The following is a 19,476-nucleotide window of genomic DNA, read 5'->3' on the forward strand; positions in this document are numbered from 1 at the left end:
ACATGCTGGTATGGACATTTTATGCAGATATTAATTGATCAACATTTTTTTTTCACCAGCTTCTGCATTTTTCTTAATGACAAGTGAAGCTGATGAATTATTTGGATAGAAAGCTAATTAAATGAGAAAAATCAAGTGAACAAGAGAAGCTGAAGTGAAAGTTACCTTTGCCTTGGGGCTGGTGGTTTGCCTACAACTCCGTTTACAGTAAACCATTGTTGAATACTAAATATTTAGCACAATTACATTTGGAACGCCATATGTTTGGCAAGATGTCTCATGCCCCAGATGCTCTGGAATTGGGAAAGACTGAGTCAGGAAGTGACGACTATCTTTTGCTATTTTATCGTCAAGGGCCCAGCATTTCCATTATTATTTTTTAAATTTGATATAGGGAAGGATAGGTTGAATTCTGGCCAATAAAAAATCCCCTCAGTTTCTACGACATTCATCTTCTAAGGAACATGTATAATCTTAGTTGCCTGAGATTAGGGAAAAGGTGGGTGGCATTCTCCCCATTTTACTGATGGAGAAAACTGGGACAATAAGTTTAGAAGTAATTCTAGAAGGAGGTAGTACTTGGCTTAAGTTTAGATGTTTTTTTTTTTCTTTTTTTTTTTTTTACGCCAGTATATTCTTTTTGCCACTTCTGTTCAGGCATTTGGGTAACTTCCCTTTGGAAAGATGAAGTTTTTGAAATAATTAGCTGGTTTTCTTAGCTCTAGTTTCCATGGCTACAGTTTGAAATGTCTATTTCCTGGGTTTTCCCCTTTTGTTTTTCTACCCTTTTTCTTTCCCTAAATCCAGCTAAGGAAGTCACCCCTCACCTTGTGCCGTAGAGTTGAGTGCCCCAGCTCCCAGCCCAGCGGGGGGAGGAATTGCACTAGAACTGGGTTGTAGGATGCTGCTTTACAATCTGGAGGGAGGTTGTACTCGATGCTTTTGGTTTTAACTTCCGAATCACTAATTATCTGTTTAACCCATTTGCATTAGTGTTGTTGACTTTTCTAATTTTGACTCACACCCAAAGACACAGAATTCACTTTGGAAATCTATATCTTTGGGGTACACTCCTCGAGTGCCCAGTGATAGGGTATTCTGTCTTAATGTCTACCAGACACCAGAGGATTTAGTAGGTTTTCTGATAATGAGCAGGAAATCACGGATGCAAGGTCACGTTCAGCCCTGATCCCCCACCCTCTCAGCCCTGAGGCTTTTATGTTGGTAGCCAGAAGGAACTAGTGAGCCTATCAGTGAGTTTTATTAATAACAGGAAAAGACCTTGTCTATATTAGAGCAATTTGCTTTTTCTAGAGGCACCTTGGGGAGGTCGTGGAATGGAATAAAAACAGGCCCAGTGATTGGAGGTTTCACTCTGGGGATGGTGCCAGGAAGCCAGACAGCATTATGTCCCACCAGCTGCTCCTGCCATTGAGAGGCTGCTTCCTGCTTCTCAGGATAATTGCTTCACAGATGCTCGTCACTAGGAGCAAGAGTGGTACCTAAGATTTAGGGCAGCCCTGCACTGAAGGAAAACATTGTGTGGCCACCTCAAGTCACTGATCACAAATTTGTCTGCTTAATGAGTCCTCTTTTGTTTACGTGTCAAGAGGTATTAAAGATCAAGACTTCTTGGGTGTCCGTGTGTGTGTGTGTGTCGAGGGCAGATATGTACAAGTAAGTTGGCTTTGAGGGAAAGGACTTTGGGCACTCAGTAAAAGTAAGACAGTACTATCGTGACATCTTGAAAATGGGATATATTGTCAGTGATTCAATTGTAGCTCAAGGTATGAACACTGACGCATTTGGGGAAATTGTCAGATTCCTGCAGCAGAAAGCAGAACTTGGTCTTTAACTAAAAGGATGGCTCATAATTGACTCTGTTTACATCTGATAACCTCTCCTGAGTAGGGGACTGGATGCTTGATAGAATGGTGCCACCTGGAAGTCCCGTAGCAAGCAGGGATGTCCACATTTTAGTGGAAGGGGAGGGGCAAACACATGACCTGGTTATCTCATTTGAGCCAGAAGGCAAGGGCTGGGAAAATGCCATTCCTTGTTTGAGTCAGGAAAAATCGGGAAGATTCCAAGGTAGGAAGTTTTTCCTCTGTTGGTGGTGGGACAGTCTGGGCAGAAATCAGTCAGGAAAATGGGTTAAGTGGTATGGCTGGAGAGTCAAGTACTCACTGGAGGCTTCCAGCAGGCAAGAGCAACAGAGCTGACTAGAGACCGGCAGGTTTGGAAGTTTCAAAGTAGCCTTAAAGATAACTTTAAGTCTAACTGGGAAGATAAGAATAGCTATGATGCATGACTTGGAGAAATAAAAGCAGTATAGGTTAGAAAATGACTATTTTGTTTCCTTCAAGGTTCAGTAGTAGTTGTATGTTACATGTGCAGAGGTTAATGATGAGGATCTAGTAGTTCTTATTATCTATTGCTATTTAACAAGGCTTCCTAAAAGCTTGTGCCTTAAAACAACATAATTTTATTATATCACAGCATGTTGTGGGTCAGGGATTTGAGCAGGGCTCAGCTGGGAGATTCTTCTGCCTTACATGGTGTTGACTGGATCACTCAGTAGTGTTTAGCTGGTGGCTAGTCTGGTCTGGAGGATCCAAGACATCTTCATTCATATGCCTGGTGCCTTGATGCAGAGGGCTGGAAGGTGGGGCTCAGGGATCCCCTCCCTCTGATGCAATTTAGGCCCTTTCCGGATGACCTCTCCAGCATGGTGTTTGAACTTCTTACATGGCTGCTTAGAGCTCCAAGTATAGGTGGAGCCACTTACCAAATAAGTTGTACAGGAAAGAGAACAAACAGGTTTTTGGGAAAAAGTGATAAGTTCTGAATGTCTCACTCTGTTTCCCAGGCTGGAGTGCAGTGGCACGATCTCGGCTCACTGCAACCTCTACCTCCCGGGTTGAGGCAACTCTCCTGCCTCAGCCTCCTGAGTAGCTGGAACAACAGGCATAAACCACCACGGCTGGCTAATTTTTGTATTTTTAGTAGAGACAGGGTTTCCCCATGTTGGCCAGGAACAAACTCCTGACCTCTGGTGATCCACCCACCTTGGCCTCCCAAAGTGCTGGGATTACAGGCGTGAGCCACTGTACCCAGTGGATATTCTTACATAGATTGATTTCCAAATGGACAAACAATTTTGAGCATTCCAGATCTATAGGTTTGTTGATGTTGTTGTTGTTGTTGTGTCATAGATTTCCTTGAAACTGGAATAGAAACCTTGATTATTGGCAGCTAAATAACTAGGCCTCGCTATAGCCTTATAATCTGGAACACTGATAAGACTGCATTCATAAGACGGCATTCCTTTTTTCCCCAGAAGAGGCCAAAGGGGCTGGGAATGACATAAATTGGCTGCATGATAATGCAGGGACAAAGTTACTCTGGGGCTTTGTCTAGGTGGATATGAGAATCAGGCCATCTTTTTAGGTTCATCATGGGAATTGGTCAGATTTTGGATCAGGTTACTATTGAGGTGAAAAACAATCTCTTGTCTGGGGAGGTGCATTCATTCTTTTTAAAATTCCCCTGGGTTATTTAATGTATTTCCCTGGGCTACAAATTACTCTGGTTTAGCATACAAAAGGCTTTGAGAAAGTAAACAGAGAAGTGTGTAATTTATTCTGTAATCATATGCTGAATCGATTTCAACAGAAGCCAAGCATTTGAAGATAACGAAGTGCTATATTGTTTACTTTTAGATGCATTTTTTTTGTTTTGTTTTAGCAGCGGCCAAATTAAAAATCAGTCTTCTTAGTCACAAATTACCACCTCATACTCACCTTCTTTTTCTTTTTCCACAACCAAGCCAAAATGAGAATATATGAAAGATATGCACCATTTGTATGATGAGGTAGAGAAAAATGATCTCTCAGGGCTAAGTGCAGCTGGGCCTAGCAAGATAAAAAAGAAAGACACATTCATTAGCAATAGCCTCATCCTTCAGGTTCACAGAATATAGACTGTTAGAACAAGGAATCTCAGGAATTCTAGAATCAGCCTCCCACCATCTCCACCAAATTACAGATACGGAAATCAAAACATAGAGAAGGTTTAGGAATCTCTCTGCTTTTCACCCCTTTTGTGTAGCTCATCTTCTTTTCCTTGAAACTGCTCTCAATAAAAATAAATTTGTTCTAAGAATAGTCTTGAAATGTGGGCAGGTAGATTGCAATAATTCTGAAAACCTTTAAAAACTGGGATCTGGCCGGGCGCGGTGGCTCATGCCTGTAATCCCAGCACTTTGGGAGGCTGAGGCGGGTGGATCACGAGATCAAGAGATTGAGACCATCCTGGTCAACATGGTGAAATCCCGTCTCTACTAAAAAAAAAAAAAAAAAAAAATTAGCTGGGCATGGTGGTGGGTGCCTGTAATCCCAGCTACTCAGGAGGCTGAGGCAGGAGAATTGCCTGAACCCAGGAGACTGCGGTTGCCGGGAGCTGAGATTGGGCCATTGCACTCCAGCCTGGGTAACAAGAGCGAAACTCCGTCTCAAAAAAAAAAAAAAAAAAACAAACAAACCCTGGGATCTTTCACAGGGGCTTTGCAGGTTTCCAGGGTTTAAGCTTAAGGCAAAGGGGATAAACCCCAGGGAAAGGATTTTAAGCACTATGGAAGACAGCTTTTGGTGGACAGTTAGGGAGGCTGTTTTAGGTCTGGTTTGAAGAAGCAGAGCCTGAGATAAAAATTTAAGTGATTTGTTAGGAAGTGTTTCCGGGAAAAGACTTGTAGGAGAGTAGAGGATTAGGTCAGGGAAGGGAAGAAGGCCAAATGAGTGTTTAATGCTGGGCAAAGTCATGTAGAGGGTAATTTAGGCTCAGTCCCATGGGGAGTTCTGGAATCAGTGTAGGCCATGCCTTAGAACTGTCCCATCCAAGGGGGTGAGGGAGCAGAGGTATTTATACTACCACATCTGATAGTCATTGTTAAGACCTACCCTGGTTTGTGGAGGGTAAGGTGGGATAAGAAGTTTCAATTCTCTACCCTGTGGTGGACTCTAGTAAACTGAGGGTAGATAGCCTTCCTAAAAAGCATCAGGCTGCTGCACCTTGACAGTATCTTCCCAGGGGTACCTTCAAATCATACTAAGGAATGCATCCATTGGTTCATCTTACTCCCCTAGTTCATTTTGTAGTATCAATGATGGGGTCTTTGCTTCCATAGCCTTTGGCATTTTTATTCTAAATGAGAGTTGGGAAAAAGAAGATTTTGGCTACAGTAAATTAGCCACAAATTCAGATATTTCGTTACCAGGTTTTCCTTTCTTCCTCTCTTAGGAATCTCAGTTTCCAGTAAAAAAAAAAAAAAAAAATACAAAAATCAGAACAGCATATATGGTAAGTGGCAATCAAAAGGAAAAAAGCAATGCAATAAATTTTCTAAGCCTTATATCTAATTACCAAGCATGCCACATCATGGTGGTTATTTTTTCCCTCAAGTGTAATCCATCTGTACCTCCAATAATAGCAGGAGTTACTGGTGTAGTCCAGACTCGACTTCACTGGCCAACTCATAACTCTAATTGGAAGAATGAGAAAAGAGAGGAGAGAGAGAAAGGGGATGAAGAGAGACGCAAAGGGCTAACAGCTGGCATTTCATTTGTATAGACAATTAATCTCCTCATGTGGAACAGAAGGGAAAGTGAGTTGGGGAATGGGGAGGAAGAGAAGGACAAAGTTAGGATGGGCATGGTGGCTCACACCTGTAATCCCAGCACTGTGGGAGGCTGAGGCAGGTGGATCACTTGAGGTCAGACATTTGAGACCAGCCTGGCCAACATGATGAAACCCCATCTCTACTAAAAAAAAAAAGTACAAAAATTATCTGGGCATGGTGGCCTGCACCTGGTAGTCCCAGATACTTGGGAGGCTGAGGTGGGAGAATTGCTTGAACCCAGGAGGCAGAGGCTACAGTGAGCTGAGATTGTGCCACTGCACTCCAGCCTGGGTGACAGAGCGACTGTGTCCAAAAAAAAAAAAGAAAAAAAGAAGGACACAGACTCCTGGAAACTGCCATGGCACAAAGTAAGAAAGAAGTCTCTTTCATGGAGCATAAAGGTGGTAACAGCTAGTGCTTGCTTATTGAGCCTACATGCTGCACCAAGCTCTATTCTAAGGCCTTCTTCATGAATTAATCCATTTAAACTTCCCCATGATGCTGAAGGTGAGGAAACCAAGGAATTTGCTCAAAGTCCACAGCTTGTCAGTGTTAGGGCTGGGATTTGAATCGAGGCCTGCTGCCTCCTGAGTCTGACCACAGTGTCAACCCTGGGTGCTCAGCTGAGTTTTGTATCTGCCTGTCATGCGTAAATTCCTTCAGGCTAATTTACATGAAATCACTTTCATCCTCTGAGTAGACATTAGCTGTCATTTTTTAAAAAATAGATTTTTAATTATTTGTATAATGTACTGTGTTAGGCTGTTCTTGCATTGCATAAAGAAATACCTGAGACTGGGTAATTGATAAGAAAACAGGTTTAGTTGGCTCATAGTTCAGAAGGCTGTAGAGGAAGCATGGCACCAGCATCTCCTTCTGGGGAGGCATCAGGGAGCTTACAAAGCAAAGCAAAGCAGGGGCAGGCATCTCACACAGTGGGAGCAGGAGCAGGAGAGGGGGGAAGGTGCCACACACTTTTAAATGACCAGATCTTGCAAGAACTCACTATCACAAGGACAGCACCAAGAGGAAGGTGCTAAACCATTAACGAGAAATCTGCCCCCATGATCCAAGCACTTCCTACCAGGCCACACCTCCAACGCTGAGGATTACAGTTCAACATGAGGTTTGGTTGGGGACACACATCCAGACTGTATTATGCACCAGTACATGTAACAAATTAAACATCATTAAACAAATTAAAGTTCAAACATCACGGAAAATACTGGAGACATGGTTTTATTTGGCTAACACTCCTAAACTGCTGTTCCCACCTCTATTTTCCTCTTCCATTAGTCGTATTTTACTATCGTTTCAGATCTTTAAAAATATATTTAGATGCTTACTTACGTAGTTTTAAATATATGGTAATGTTTGTACTTTGTATTTAAAAAGAAAATATATTAAATATATGAAAGTAGTTCAAAACCTCCCAGATTTTCTCAATTAATGGCTCTCTTAGTATCTTAGTGATTATTTCATGGCCTCCATAGGCCAGGAGAATACCTAACAGTTTCATCTAATTAGAGTTAGATACAAACAAGTAGTTATGTCCTAAAAGCTTAGTAGCTATGTAAAACATTATACATATACATTGCAAGGAAAATAGTATTTTCAGTTCGTTCTTAAACAACCACATTTATTAATAATGGGTGCCTATTGGGCACCCCTAGGATCATATTGGACACCACCATGCTCATTGCTTGTTGCACATCTATTTTTGTGTGGTACTTGCTTATTATCACAGCAACTGGTAGAAACCAAGCTTTGCAAATATGTATATTTGACATCAAGAGGAATATAGCACATCCAGATGTGGTGGCTCCCACCTGTAGTCCTAGCCCTTTGGGAGACTAAGGCAGGAGGATTTCTTGAGCCCAGGCATTTGAGACCAGCCTGGGCAACATAAGAAGCCCTGCCTCTCTCTCTCTCTCTCCATATATATATATATATATATATATATTTTGCAAAATCTAATATTGGAACTGAGTACTCCTTTGAGTTCATAATTCACATGGTACTGACTGACATCTACTATGGTTGTGTTTCTCTGTGGCGGTTTAGTGCACAATTTGAGAACTAATTGTAGTTATAGTGATAAATTTTGCAGTTTCCTTTTCTTTATCCCACAGTGTGCCTTAGAGATCTGTCCATGTTACACATAAAACACTGCTGCAGAATCATCCAGAATACGAACAGACCACAGTCTGTGTACCCATTTTCCTGATGATGGCCATTAATGTTATTTCTAATATTTTGTAATTTTATATAATATTGCAGTGAAAATTCTTGTTGGGTACCTCTTTGTTCACATGGTGTGTTAGAGAATAAAGAAATTACTGGACAATATGCCTGTCAGATTTTTTTGTTTAACTTTCCTTTTTTTTTTTTTTTTTGAGATGGAGTCTCATTCTTGTGGCCCAGGCTGGAGTACAATGGCGTGATATTGGCGTGATGACATGATCTTGGCCTGATCCTGCCTCAGCCTCCTGAGTAGCTGAGAATACAGGTGCCTGCTATCACGCCTGGCTAATTTTTGTATTTTTAGTAGAGATGGGGTTTCACCATGTTGGTCAAGCTGGTGGCAAACTCCTGACCTCCAGTGATCTGCCCACCTTGGCCTCCAAAAATGCTGGGATTACAGGCATGAGCCACTGTGTCTAGACTTTTAACTTTTAAGTTAGGGGTACATGTGCAGGTTTATTACATAGGTAAACTTGCATCATAGGTGTTTGTTGTACAGATTATTTCATCACACAGGTACTAAGCCTAGTTTCCATTAGTTATTTTGCCTGATCCTCTCCCTCCTCCCACAGTCCACCCTCCAGTAGGCCCCAGTGTGTGTTGTTCCCCTCTATGTGTCCATATGTTCTCATCATTTAGCTCCCATTTATAAGTGAGAACATATGGTATTGGTATTTGGTTTTCTGTTCCTGTGTTAGTGGTTTAATGAATACTAACAAGTTGAACTTGGCCCTCTTTGAATAACTGATTTCCTATCATTCCTTGAAACATTATTATTGCTGGCTTATTCTTCCTAGTACTCTATGCCCTTGACTATCCCTCTGGGGGAGAATAGCTGTCCTGAAAAATGTGTAATGATTACGTTGTAGAAGTGGGTAACAGACACACCAGGCCCGAAAGGCAAAGGTAGGTTGTGAATAGGTTAAAAGGAAAAGGATGATAGAAACTGATCTGAAACTGCAAGGTGTATTTCTTAGGACAACAAAGAGGCCAGTTTAATTAGAGGAAATAATTTATTTAGGACACAGATGGCAAATACCTTGCAGGCATGCCTTACATGTTCCCTATTCCCTCCGTGGCAGACATAGCCAATCTATAGTGGCATGACAGACAAAGCCAATCCATCATGGCACTCATTCTCTCAGAGCCTGCACCTGGTTTTGGTATCCTCTTCACAGCCCTGGTATGGGTACACATAATGAAAATGACTTTTCACCCCTGGATTCAGAGACAAGTTGGAGAAGCAGGTTGAAGTTAGACAAGAAAGGGCTGAGGAGTTCAAAGAATGCCAAGCAAGAAGAATTTTGAAAACATATTTATATTTTGGACTTTATTAGCAAAATGACTGGTGATTCTCCTCTGCAAAGCAATAGCAGTAAGTATTGATCTCTTGCTGCTATTTGTTTTCTTATTTTAGTTATAAATGTTCCTATTTATTTCTAGAACAGTAATTTAATCACCAGGGGCCTCTTATTCTTCTTCTCCATGAAGTACATATATTAAAAGATGTGGTCTACCAATTAAACTGTACCTATTAAATAACAATAACAACAGCTGCAGCAGCCAACAAGCATTTCATTATTTTCACATCACGCACTGTGTATATTACATTTGTTAACTTTAAAAATCCTCACAACAGCCCTATGAGGTGGGGTGTGATTACTGTTCCCATTGTATACTTGAGGAAACCGAGACACAGAGAGATTAAGCATCTTGTACCAAGTTTATAGCTAGTAAGTGATATAATCAATGAGTTTTCCACTGTTCAGTTATAACTGTATAACTTCTGATTTGAAGGAGAGAACGAGGGTCGCCAAATGAGTTGATATAATATTAACCAGAAGCAAAAAGACTTGCTTTCTCAGTTTGTCTGTGTAACCTGGTCAGAGGTAAATATGTGGTGTTTTTTTGGTTAGACTTTCCATAATGTTGAGACACTTATAAGAGTCCCATTATTGTTTTTGAAGACTTCAGAGATCTGACACCCTCAGTGGTTTCTAGATGAGAAACCACTAGTTTGATGATTCAGTTTCTCAGCTCCTGAGAAAGTAGGGAGTGTTCACCAAGAAGAATGTACATTTTATAGCAAGTGATCAGCTAGGAGGCCATGCAGCTGAGAGGTTAACGGCCCGTGCACTAGAATCCTGCTGCATGGCTGGCTTCACTGTTTATTAGCAGAGCGACCTTAGGCAAGCTGTTTAACACCCTGAGCCCCAGGCTTCTCATTTATAAGTGGAGTGGTAGAAAGGACTATATAAGAAAACACATGGAAATGTTTGAATGGCACTTGACATTTAGTAAGCACTCAACAAATGCTAGCTCTTATTATGGTTATGTATTTACATCAAAGAATATGGATAATGCAGGACCTGAGGTTTACTGGATAACACAAAGGGGGTGGTACAAAAGCTCAATGGATGGTAAGTTTGCTCTTCTGATTTCCTCTCTGGCATCAAGCAGGTGGGGTGCCTCGAGAGAGAGGTCCCTGACCTCAGGGTGGATACCCCCTGTATCATCTCTAAACTACAGGTGTATAACGTGACTCTAACTGACATTCTGTGAGCAGTTTCAGGGACCTCATGGTTAGTGATCTCAAGAGCTGCCTGGCTTTCAGCATGTCAAAGTGATCTTTGTATGGGCCGTGGAGAGGGCCAGCCACCGGGACCAGTGTGGTGCCTACTTCAAATGCCTGTCAGTAACATGGTTCTGAGCTCTCCTGGTCTTTTGACTTCTTTGTTTTCTGATAGAGCTGATTTTTCTTCTTGATGACCTCAGGCCTCTGAAAATGAGATATTTAAGATCATTTTCCCCTCCCTACTGTAGATGAAGAATTGCCTCTGCATGTGGTAGGGATAGTGCCAGAGTGGCCCAATATTCCTTTTAAGGGAATTTGGCCTGGAAGCAGGACTGGATGCTGATGCTGTCTTGGACTGTGACTCTTTGAGGTCGTGGATGTCAAGTGCTAAAAGTCTTTCACTGAATCATGGAGCTCAAAGAATCACTTAGGAGTCAATTAGGGGTACTAGAACATCCCATTTGAGTGCATATTCTCTCTCTTGTCCCTCTCTCCTAGCAACTATCTGACTCACATATTACTTGAAAAATGTTGACTCTGTAATTTATATCCTTGTCTGTACTATGATTATTGCCAAGTTGTTTATGTTGGTCTTCAGGGTGTGGAATGCTGAAGTATCTATGGAAACTGAGGCTGTACTTTGGAATTCCTTTTAGTTATTAGGTATGCAGTGTATGGTCCTGCAATTTGACCCCTGATCTCTGCTTTTTTTTCCCTCCCTAGCACTGGCTTGAACCTAACAAGTCCATCTTCAAGCAAATGAAATGTAAGTGTCAATCTGTGACTTTACTTTTGCTACAATGTGTCCAAAGATAGATACTGTTTCCTGAAATACTTTCTCCTGCCAGGGGAAAACTAGGTAGAGTTGAAGAGGTGTTGGGGGGAGTGGGGGCTTCTCTCTCCCTGGGAGAGCTCTGTATCTTCTCCCCTCTTTTTCTATGACCCTCATCTGCACCAGAAGTCACTATTCCTGTAGTCTCCTGGGCCTCTCCCCCTCCCCACCATCTTGCCTTTATATTTGATATTTGAACAGGGGCTTTGGAATTGGATGGTTAAATATCTCTTAAATACAATCACCAGCTATCGGGTTCCTTTTGATTATGAGGGTTGCTAGTCAGTGGTTAAGGGTGGGAGGGGGTGCAGTATTAAGGGAGATGGGAGAAGCAGATGTGTTTGGAAACTAAAATCTTAACAACTTTGCTGAAGACTGTATCATCCTTTTCCCTTCCTTGAACTCCCAAAAATGAAATAAAAACATTTATTTTTCCTGGGTAATTGTTTTAAATCTCTGGTGTTCTGAACAACTTCCTCCTCCTCCTCTCCTCCTCCTCCTCTTCCTCCTTCTTCTTCTTCTTCGTCTTCTTCTTCTTTTCCTCCTCCTCCTCCTCCTCCTCCTCCTCCTCCTCCTCCTCTTCTTCTTCTTCCTCTTCTTCTTCTTCTTCTTCTTCTTCTTCTTCTTCTTCTTCTTCTTCTTTTTCTTCTTCTTCTTCTTCTTCTTCTTCTTCTCCTTCTTCTTCTTCTTCTTCTTCTTCTTCTTCTTCTTCTTCTTCTTCTTCTTCTTCTTCTTCTTCTTCTTTCTCCTTCTTCTTCTTCCTTCTTCCTTCTTCTTCTTCTTTTTTTACCAGTGAGCTCTTGGGGAAATTGGCTTGGGTAACAACATCTCTCTAGTTGTCCACCTGGGACCCGGACCCTATGAGGAGGGTGTTGATTGGTGGTCCTGGGTAACATGATGTTTTGTTCTGGCTTCTCATGGTAGGCTGTAGCCAACCTGCTTTTATTTATGGTTTGGAGGAGAACTTCTGAAATGCACATTTATTGCCTGCCCCAAATCCATTTGTCCCTCCACATCTACTTTCCCAGGGCTCTGAAATGCAGGTGATAAATCAGTTTCTCATCAGAGATCCAGTTAGTGCATATTATGTCACTTGTCATCATTCAAGGGATTCTTTCCTTTTTCAAATATGAAGAAATTATTCTGGGCAGGGTTTTCAGGTGAAAGAAGGAAGAAACTGAACATGGACTACAAACTTGTGGCCAACGTATCTCTTCTTTAACTTTCTTCTTTTTCTCTGCCCCTCTGTCCCTTTCTCCCACTTTTCCTCCCTTCTCATTCTTCCTTCCCTCGTTCCTTTTCTTTTCCTTCTCCTCCCTCTTCCATCCTTTAAGAGAAAACTCTGGCTAGTAAGTGTTCAGATTGCACAAGTGCAGTGGTGGGCGTGGGAAGTCCATGGAGGCCAGGCTTCTGGGGCAAGGCAGGAACAGAGTTGGGGTGGGGCAGGAGCAGAATTGGGGCAAGACTGGAACAGAGTTGGGATGTGCATCCAAACAGAAGTCGTAGGACAGAGGTCCCAGGAGGCTGCATATGGTATGATATGCAGGATAATGAAAATGAGCTAAAACGCTTGAGAGAAAATAGCTGATTCCTAGCTTTTGTCCTTTAACTACAAAATGTTGATATTTTTGTTTATATATTTGAAAATATTTAGACTGTTTTCCAGTATATTAAATTGTTCTTTGACTTTGATTCTTATTAAATAAATGCCATGCAGTATTTTCCTTTCGTTCTTAAGCCATACCCAGTTTTGAAATAGAAATTTATCTTTAAAGGCATTTCAATACTTAACAGAAGCAAAAATTTAAACTTTGTGAGAAATTCAGTGTTTAAGAGCATTGTCTCTATAATACAGCAAATCTGAACAACCAACTAAAATGCATAATGACTTTTTTTTTTTTTTTCAGACAGAGTCTCACTCTGTCACCCAGGCTGGAGTGCAGTAGTGCAGTCTCGGCTCACTGCAATCTCTGCCTCCCAGGTTTAAGCAATTCTTATGCCTCGGCCTCCTGAGTAGCTGGGACTACAGGTGCACACCACCATGCCTGGCTAATTTTTATATTTTTGGTAGAGACCGGGTTTCGCCATGTTGGCCAGTCTGGTCTCGAACTCCTGACCTCGTGATCTGCCCACCTTGGCCTTCCAAAGTGCTGGGATTACAGGTGTGAGCCATTCCACCCACCCTAAAATGCATAATGTTTTGTTAGAACAGTATAAAGATTGGCATTTGACTGCTGGCCAGTTTTAATCTAATGACAAATGAAATCTCAATCTGGATAATAGAATTGTATAAAATTCAGTGTCTGAACCAGACAGGGTAACTCAATGATTCTAGAACTGCAAGGATCTTACCCATTACCCAATCCCTGCTGTATTGCTGAACACATTACCGATCAGAAAATTGTGTAATTTTCTCAAGATCCCAAACCTGGTTTATTGTGTTATTGATGATTATGAAGAATTTCTGTGTTCTTGTACATATGCCCTAGAAATATTAACTTTACTCTAAATTAGAAAAATTTTAAACTAAGGCTTTTATATTGTTAATCCAGAGAAACCACGTTCAACCTCAGGGACTCATTCATGACTTTAGCAAAAGGGTCTGGTCACAGAGCCCAGTGGCGTCCTCCTTTTATGCTCATATCACCATTCAGGAGGCAATGGCTGCAGAATTCCTTGGAGGACCTGTTTCTCATTTACAGAGGATGATGGACATTCAGGTCCTTCTCTCTGACCCTTCTAAGATCCTTCTGACTATGGGTGTTCCCAGGAATGATGTTTCCCAGCATTGGCTGAAGGTCAGCTATCCTGATTAACAAACCTTGTACAAAGGCATTATTATTTTTTTACTAGTTTTAAGAAAATATCATGTATGTTTTTTCAAACAGTTTAGAAAGATTTAAAATGTAGACAAAAACTATTTCCTTGCTCCTCCCCCTATAGCAAGCTCACCCCAAAGAAATAACAATTGCTAACAATATTTTGTGTATCCTTCCAATAATTTTTTTTTGAGACGGAGTTTCGCTGTTGTTACCCAGATTGGAGCGCAATGGCATGATCTCAGCTCACCGCAACCTCCACCTCCTGGGTTCAGGCAATTCTCCTGCCTCAGCCTCCTGAGTAGCTGGGATTACAGGCACGCGCCACCATGCCCAGCCAATTTTTGTATTTTTAGTAGAGACAGGGTTTCACCATGTTGACCAGGATGGTCTCAATCTCTTGACCTTGTGATCTACCTGCCTCGGCCTCCCAAAGTGCTGGGATTATAGGTGTGAGCTACCGCACCCGACCAGAATTTTTACAAATATATACAATCCCCCAACATATGTAAGTCCTTGATTAACAGCAATGAGACCAATCTCTGTATATTATTCTTCACTTTGTTATTTTTTCTTGACTAATTGTGGAAATTTTAAAATATTAGTAATTGATTATTGACCTGATTTAAAAATGGTTTTCTGAGTTAATTGTATGCATGTATGTTATTTATTTATTTATTTTTGAGACAAAGTCTCACTCTGTTGCCCAAACTGGAGTGCAGTGGTGTGATCTTGGCTCACTGCAATTTCTGCCTCCTTAGTTCAAGATATTCTCCTGCTTCAGCCTCCCTGAGTAGCTGGGATTACAGGCATGCACCACAACACCTGGCTAATTTTTGTATTTTTAGTAGAGACAGGGTTTTGCCATATTGGCTAGGCTGGTCTTGAACTCTTGACCTCAGGTGATCAACCTGACTCGGCCTCCCAAAGTGCTGGGATTACAGGTGTAATCCCTTAATGTATTGATTAAGAGACATAAAGGTGGTTTTGGTGGTTTCTGGTATTTTGCTATTATAAATTATACTGCAATAAACTTGCTGTATACACTATTGCATCTTGTAAAAGTACATCTGTGCTAGAAATTTCTAGAAATGAAATAATTAGATCTAAAGATACATACATTTTAAAATTTTTTGGTGATAAATATCTAGTCAAGGAGCTTGTAGCCATTTGAATTTAATGACACAAAATGTTATAAAGAAATCTAATGACACAGTCTAACTCCCATAAATGTTACCTGAGAATGCTTGCTTCTACAAAACTTGTTGAAAATAGGGATAATTCAATTTATTTTTCTGGGCAATTTCAAGCTTATGAAGGAAGAGAACGGTCTGTTTACTTGAAAAACTAATTAATTACACAGTTACTAATTTGGCATACATTTTTACATTAAGGAATTTCTTAAATCAAAATCTTATCTACTCTTAACTTAGAAGAGATGGTAATATTTTAATTTTTGAATTAACATATGGTAAAATTGATTTATTTTTGTGTGCCATTCTGTGAGCCTTTACTCATAGATTTTCATGACCACCACCACGGACAGGATGCCAAACAGGAACAGTGCTCTGGTTTTCATCACCCCAAAATCTGCCTGTGCTGTGCCTTTGTGGGGATATCACTGCCTTCTAGCCACTCACAACCACTGGTCTGTTTCATGCCAGTATAGTTTTCTTTTTAAAAAATATAATTTAAATGGAATCATACAGGATACAATTTTTGAGATCAGCTTTTAAACACAGGATAATAACTCTGAAGTTGATCCAAGTTGCTGGTTTATCAGTATATAATAGAAGAAGACAATGAAAATAGTCTTTGAAAATATCAATAAAATTGCTGAATTTTTAGCAAAATGGAGGAGAGAAAAAAAAGAGGGAGAAGGCATAAATTACCAATATCAGGAACAGAAGAAGGAACGTTGCTGCAGATCCCACAGAACAACTCTGGGCACAGACAGCTTAGATGAAACAGATCCTTCCTCATGACTTACCAAATCTCACACCAAATAAACTATATAATTTGAGTAGTCTTGTAACTATTAAAGAAATTAGGCTTAAGATCTTTCAGAAAAGAAATCTCCAGCACCCTTGCTGTTGCTACTGTTGCAACCAGCACTTCCCTTTCTACTCCTCAAGCCTTAATTAGGAGCTGCTTCTGGAGTATTTTCTTTAGGAGCTGATGTCGGATTCCAGGTGTCTGCTGGGTTCTGTCCAGAGGATACGGAAGGGAAAATCATGGTGAATTCACCACTGGTTAGCTGGGTCCTTTGCGCTCTCATCTTCCCTTCCAATCTGCTTGCTGCTATTTTCTTTTCAGAGCCCTTTAATAGCGACTGCATGTATTCTGCTTAGCTTTTGTAGCTGCATTCAGTGAGAGAGAGAAGGTGGAATGCAATTAACCCATTCTACCTGGAACTAGAACCTTAAAATCAAACTTTTATTTATTGTTTGTCTATTAGGTTAAAATGCAGGTGGGCTTCATGATTGGGCAGTGCAGAGGGAATACCTGTCTAATCTCCCTATGCCATTGCCATGTCCATAGGTACAAATGTGGACTGAGATATTGATCCAGTTTTTTGTTTCTTTAAGAGTACTCAGATAACAGATTGCCTGCAAACAAAGTGTTAACTGAATTGTATATTTTTGAATGTTTGGTTTTGCAGAGTCTTTGCTTTTCATGAAGGAATGTTGCTATGCAACATAACAGTGACTTCTCACTTAAGAGCTTTTTTTTTTTTTTGGTGACAGAATCTCACTCTGTCACCCAGGCTGGAGTGCAGTGGCGTGATTTTGGCTCACTTCACTGCACCCTCTACCTCCTGGATTTAAGCGATTCTTGTGCCTGAGCCTCCTGAGTAGCTGGGATTACAGGCACGTGCCGCCACACCCTGCTATCACTTAGAGTTTTTAGCCTTGACTACATAACTGTGGCATGTGGCCTAATGTGTACACATGAAGTGGCATACATCAAGAAGACAGATATTGTGTGTTCTACAGGATCTTTGTAGCTGCTCAAATTATATTAGCATAAACAATTTTTAAAAGTTACACACTATGACTCAGTTGTGCAGAAATGCAGTATTCTTTTCCTATGACTAAATTCAACTTGCTTGTGATTTTCTTCTTTCTCTTAGGGCAAAGCATTTAATCTTGTCACTTCAGGGTAACTCAGGATCTGCTAGTTTAGTTTTAGTTTTAGTTTTCTGAGATGGAGTTTCACTCTTGTCACCCAGGCTGGAGTACAATGGCACAATCTAAGCTCGTTGCAACCTCCACCTCCCAAGTTCAAGCAATTCTCCTGCCTCAGCCTCCCAGGTAGCTGGGGTTACAGGCATCCACCACCACGCTCTGATAATTTCTTTGTATTTTTAGTAGAGATAGGGTTTCTTCATGTTGGCCAGACTAGTCTTGTACTCCTGAACTCAGGTGATCCTCCTGCCTCAGCCTCCCAAAGTACTGAGATAATAGGAGAGAGCCACAGCACCCGGCCTAGGATCTGCTAGTGTAGAATTTGATCACTTTCAGAAAATTGCTCAGTCACTACATAATTTAAATGTAATTGCTTGAAAACCCTACTCCATATTTGTTTTTCCTTCCTTTCTTTCCACCTCAGAATGGCATCATGAGGCTGGAGAAGCATATGTACCGTCTGGGTAGTAAGGGTGACCTCTCTCTCATGTACATTCCCTCTCTCTCATGTACATTCTCATGTACATTCCCTGAGTCTTCCTTGGTATGTCTCAGGCTGTTGGCATCTTTCCCCACTGCATCCAGGTGGGATGAAACTGGTCCCACATGGCCTTTGAGTGGGGCTGGTGTGTGTGCTGCTGAGGCCAGTGCTGGTGTGGTTCCTGCCATGGCCTTAGGGTACAAGTCTCTAGACACTGTCCTCTTGTGGTCCCTACTCTGGGTCTCTTTCTCATTGGCACTCAGCACATCTATATTCACCTCTGGGACAGGGAGAAACTGCTCAGCCTCAAGGAAACTTGTGTATGCTATCTAAGGCTTCCTCTCTGCCTAAACACACTATGCCACCATTTCTTCTGCATTCCCAGAGTTCTGCACAGAAGAGTTTCCTGCAACTACCCTGGGGTTCCTTTCGTCTTGTCCTCTACACCTCACTCCATTCAGCTAAGCTGATAGTATTGAGGGATGCTGGATCCTTCTCAGAGACCCAAATGGTGTCCTATACTTGGTTTTGTCCTCTCTAAATCTCTCCAGGCTCTCCACGTGCCTTCCCTAGCCATGCTCTACCCACCACGAATGCCTTTTCTCTTTGGTTATGAGATCAATATCCTAAAACAATAGCTGCTTGATACACAAGCACCAACTGTTTTTCAAATATAAGGCGGGAAAAGTGCTATTATTTACAGTAACAAGTAAAAATAAATTTCTTACGAATAAATGTTAACAGAAATGTACAAGATCTGTATGACTAAAACTGTGAAATCCTACTGTGGCATTGTTGTAGAGTGGATAAGAAAGAGCTCAAAAAATGAAGACATCTCCTATTTCAGTTAATATTCTTAAAAAAGTCAATTCTTCAGAAATTAATATATACATTCAATAATTTTCAAATTAAAAATTCAGTGAGATTCTTTATGGCGGTTAACAGTGTTCCTAAGATTCATTTGCAAAAGAAATATGCTCAGTGCTATCCAATAAATATATAAAAGGGCCACTAGTTGGTCCTTGTTCTGTTAGTAAACCAAGGCATGTAAGCTGCAGCAATGAAAGGAGACATAGTTAGAAACACATATAGTAATGAAGACAGAGCCAGAAATGGGAAAATAATCAGTGGAACAGAAAGAAGGCAGTTCCCAGTACCCACACCAATCCATTATTGATGGAATATGGGTTATGGTAAAGATTGTATTTCATACCAGGGCACATAAATTTTTATTCAAGGAATTTTTTTAAGGCATGATTTTTGGATGGTTATCTTTCCACTTGCGGGCGAAAAGCTACAGATATTGCTCACACAATTTACAGGATAAATTCTAGAGGTGCTCAAAAGCCTAATATGTTTAGCTTTTTTATGTATAAATGTTTTAGGTAAAAATTTAAGAATATGTTTTATAATCATGGGGTAGTCCAGGGCTTCCTAAGGAAAATATAAAACCCAGAGACAATGAAGCAAAATCCTGACAAATTTGTGTAGAAGCTAAACTTTTGAACTGGAATACTTTGCTGCACAGAACAGATTCTTAGTAAATGTTTGTTGAATAAAGGACTATAAAGGAAATTAAAGCACAGGCAAAATAATGGGAAGAACGTTTGCCAAGCATTTAACAAGTAGTAATATGCAGAATGTATTATGTATGATGCTG

General features: G+C 40.9%; 1 protein-coding gene across 14 annotated transcripts in view; it reads left to right on the forward strand.

Moving 5' to 3' along the window:
- Nucleotides 1–19,476, forward strand: part of FRMD3 (FERM domain containing 3) — a 398,735-nt gene that overhangs the window by 242,503 nt on the left and 136,756 nt on the right. For 8 of the 14 annotated variants that reach the window (XM_035303819.3, XM_002742802.7, XM_008994588.5 and 5 more), the window contains exon 3: nucleotides 11,220–11,262. The exons of the other annotated variants lie outside the window; for them this stretch is intronic. In XM_035303819.3, the coding sequence (XP_035159710.2) occupies nucleotides 11,220–11,262 (43 nt within the window). The remainder of the gene's footprint in view (nucleotides 1–11,219; nucleotides 11,263–19,476) is intronic. 14 annotated transcript variants of the gene reach the window in all.

The sequence above is a fragment of the Callithrix jacchus genome, chromosome 1 (assembly GCF_049354715.1).
Source record: "Callithrix jacchus isolate 240 chromosome 1, calJac240_pri, whole genome shotgun sequence".
In the NCBI taxonomy this organism is placed as follows: Eukaryota; Metazoa; Chordata; class Mammalia; order Primates; family Cebidae; genus Callithrix; species Callithrix jacchus.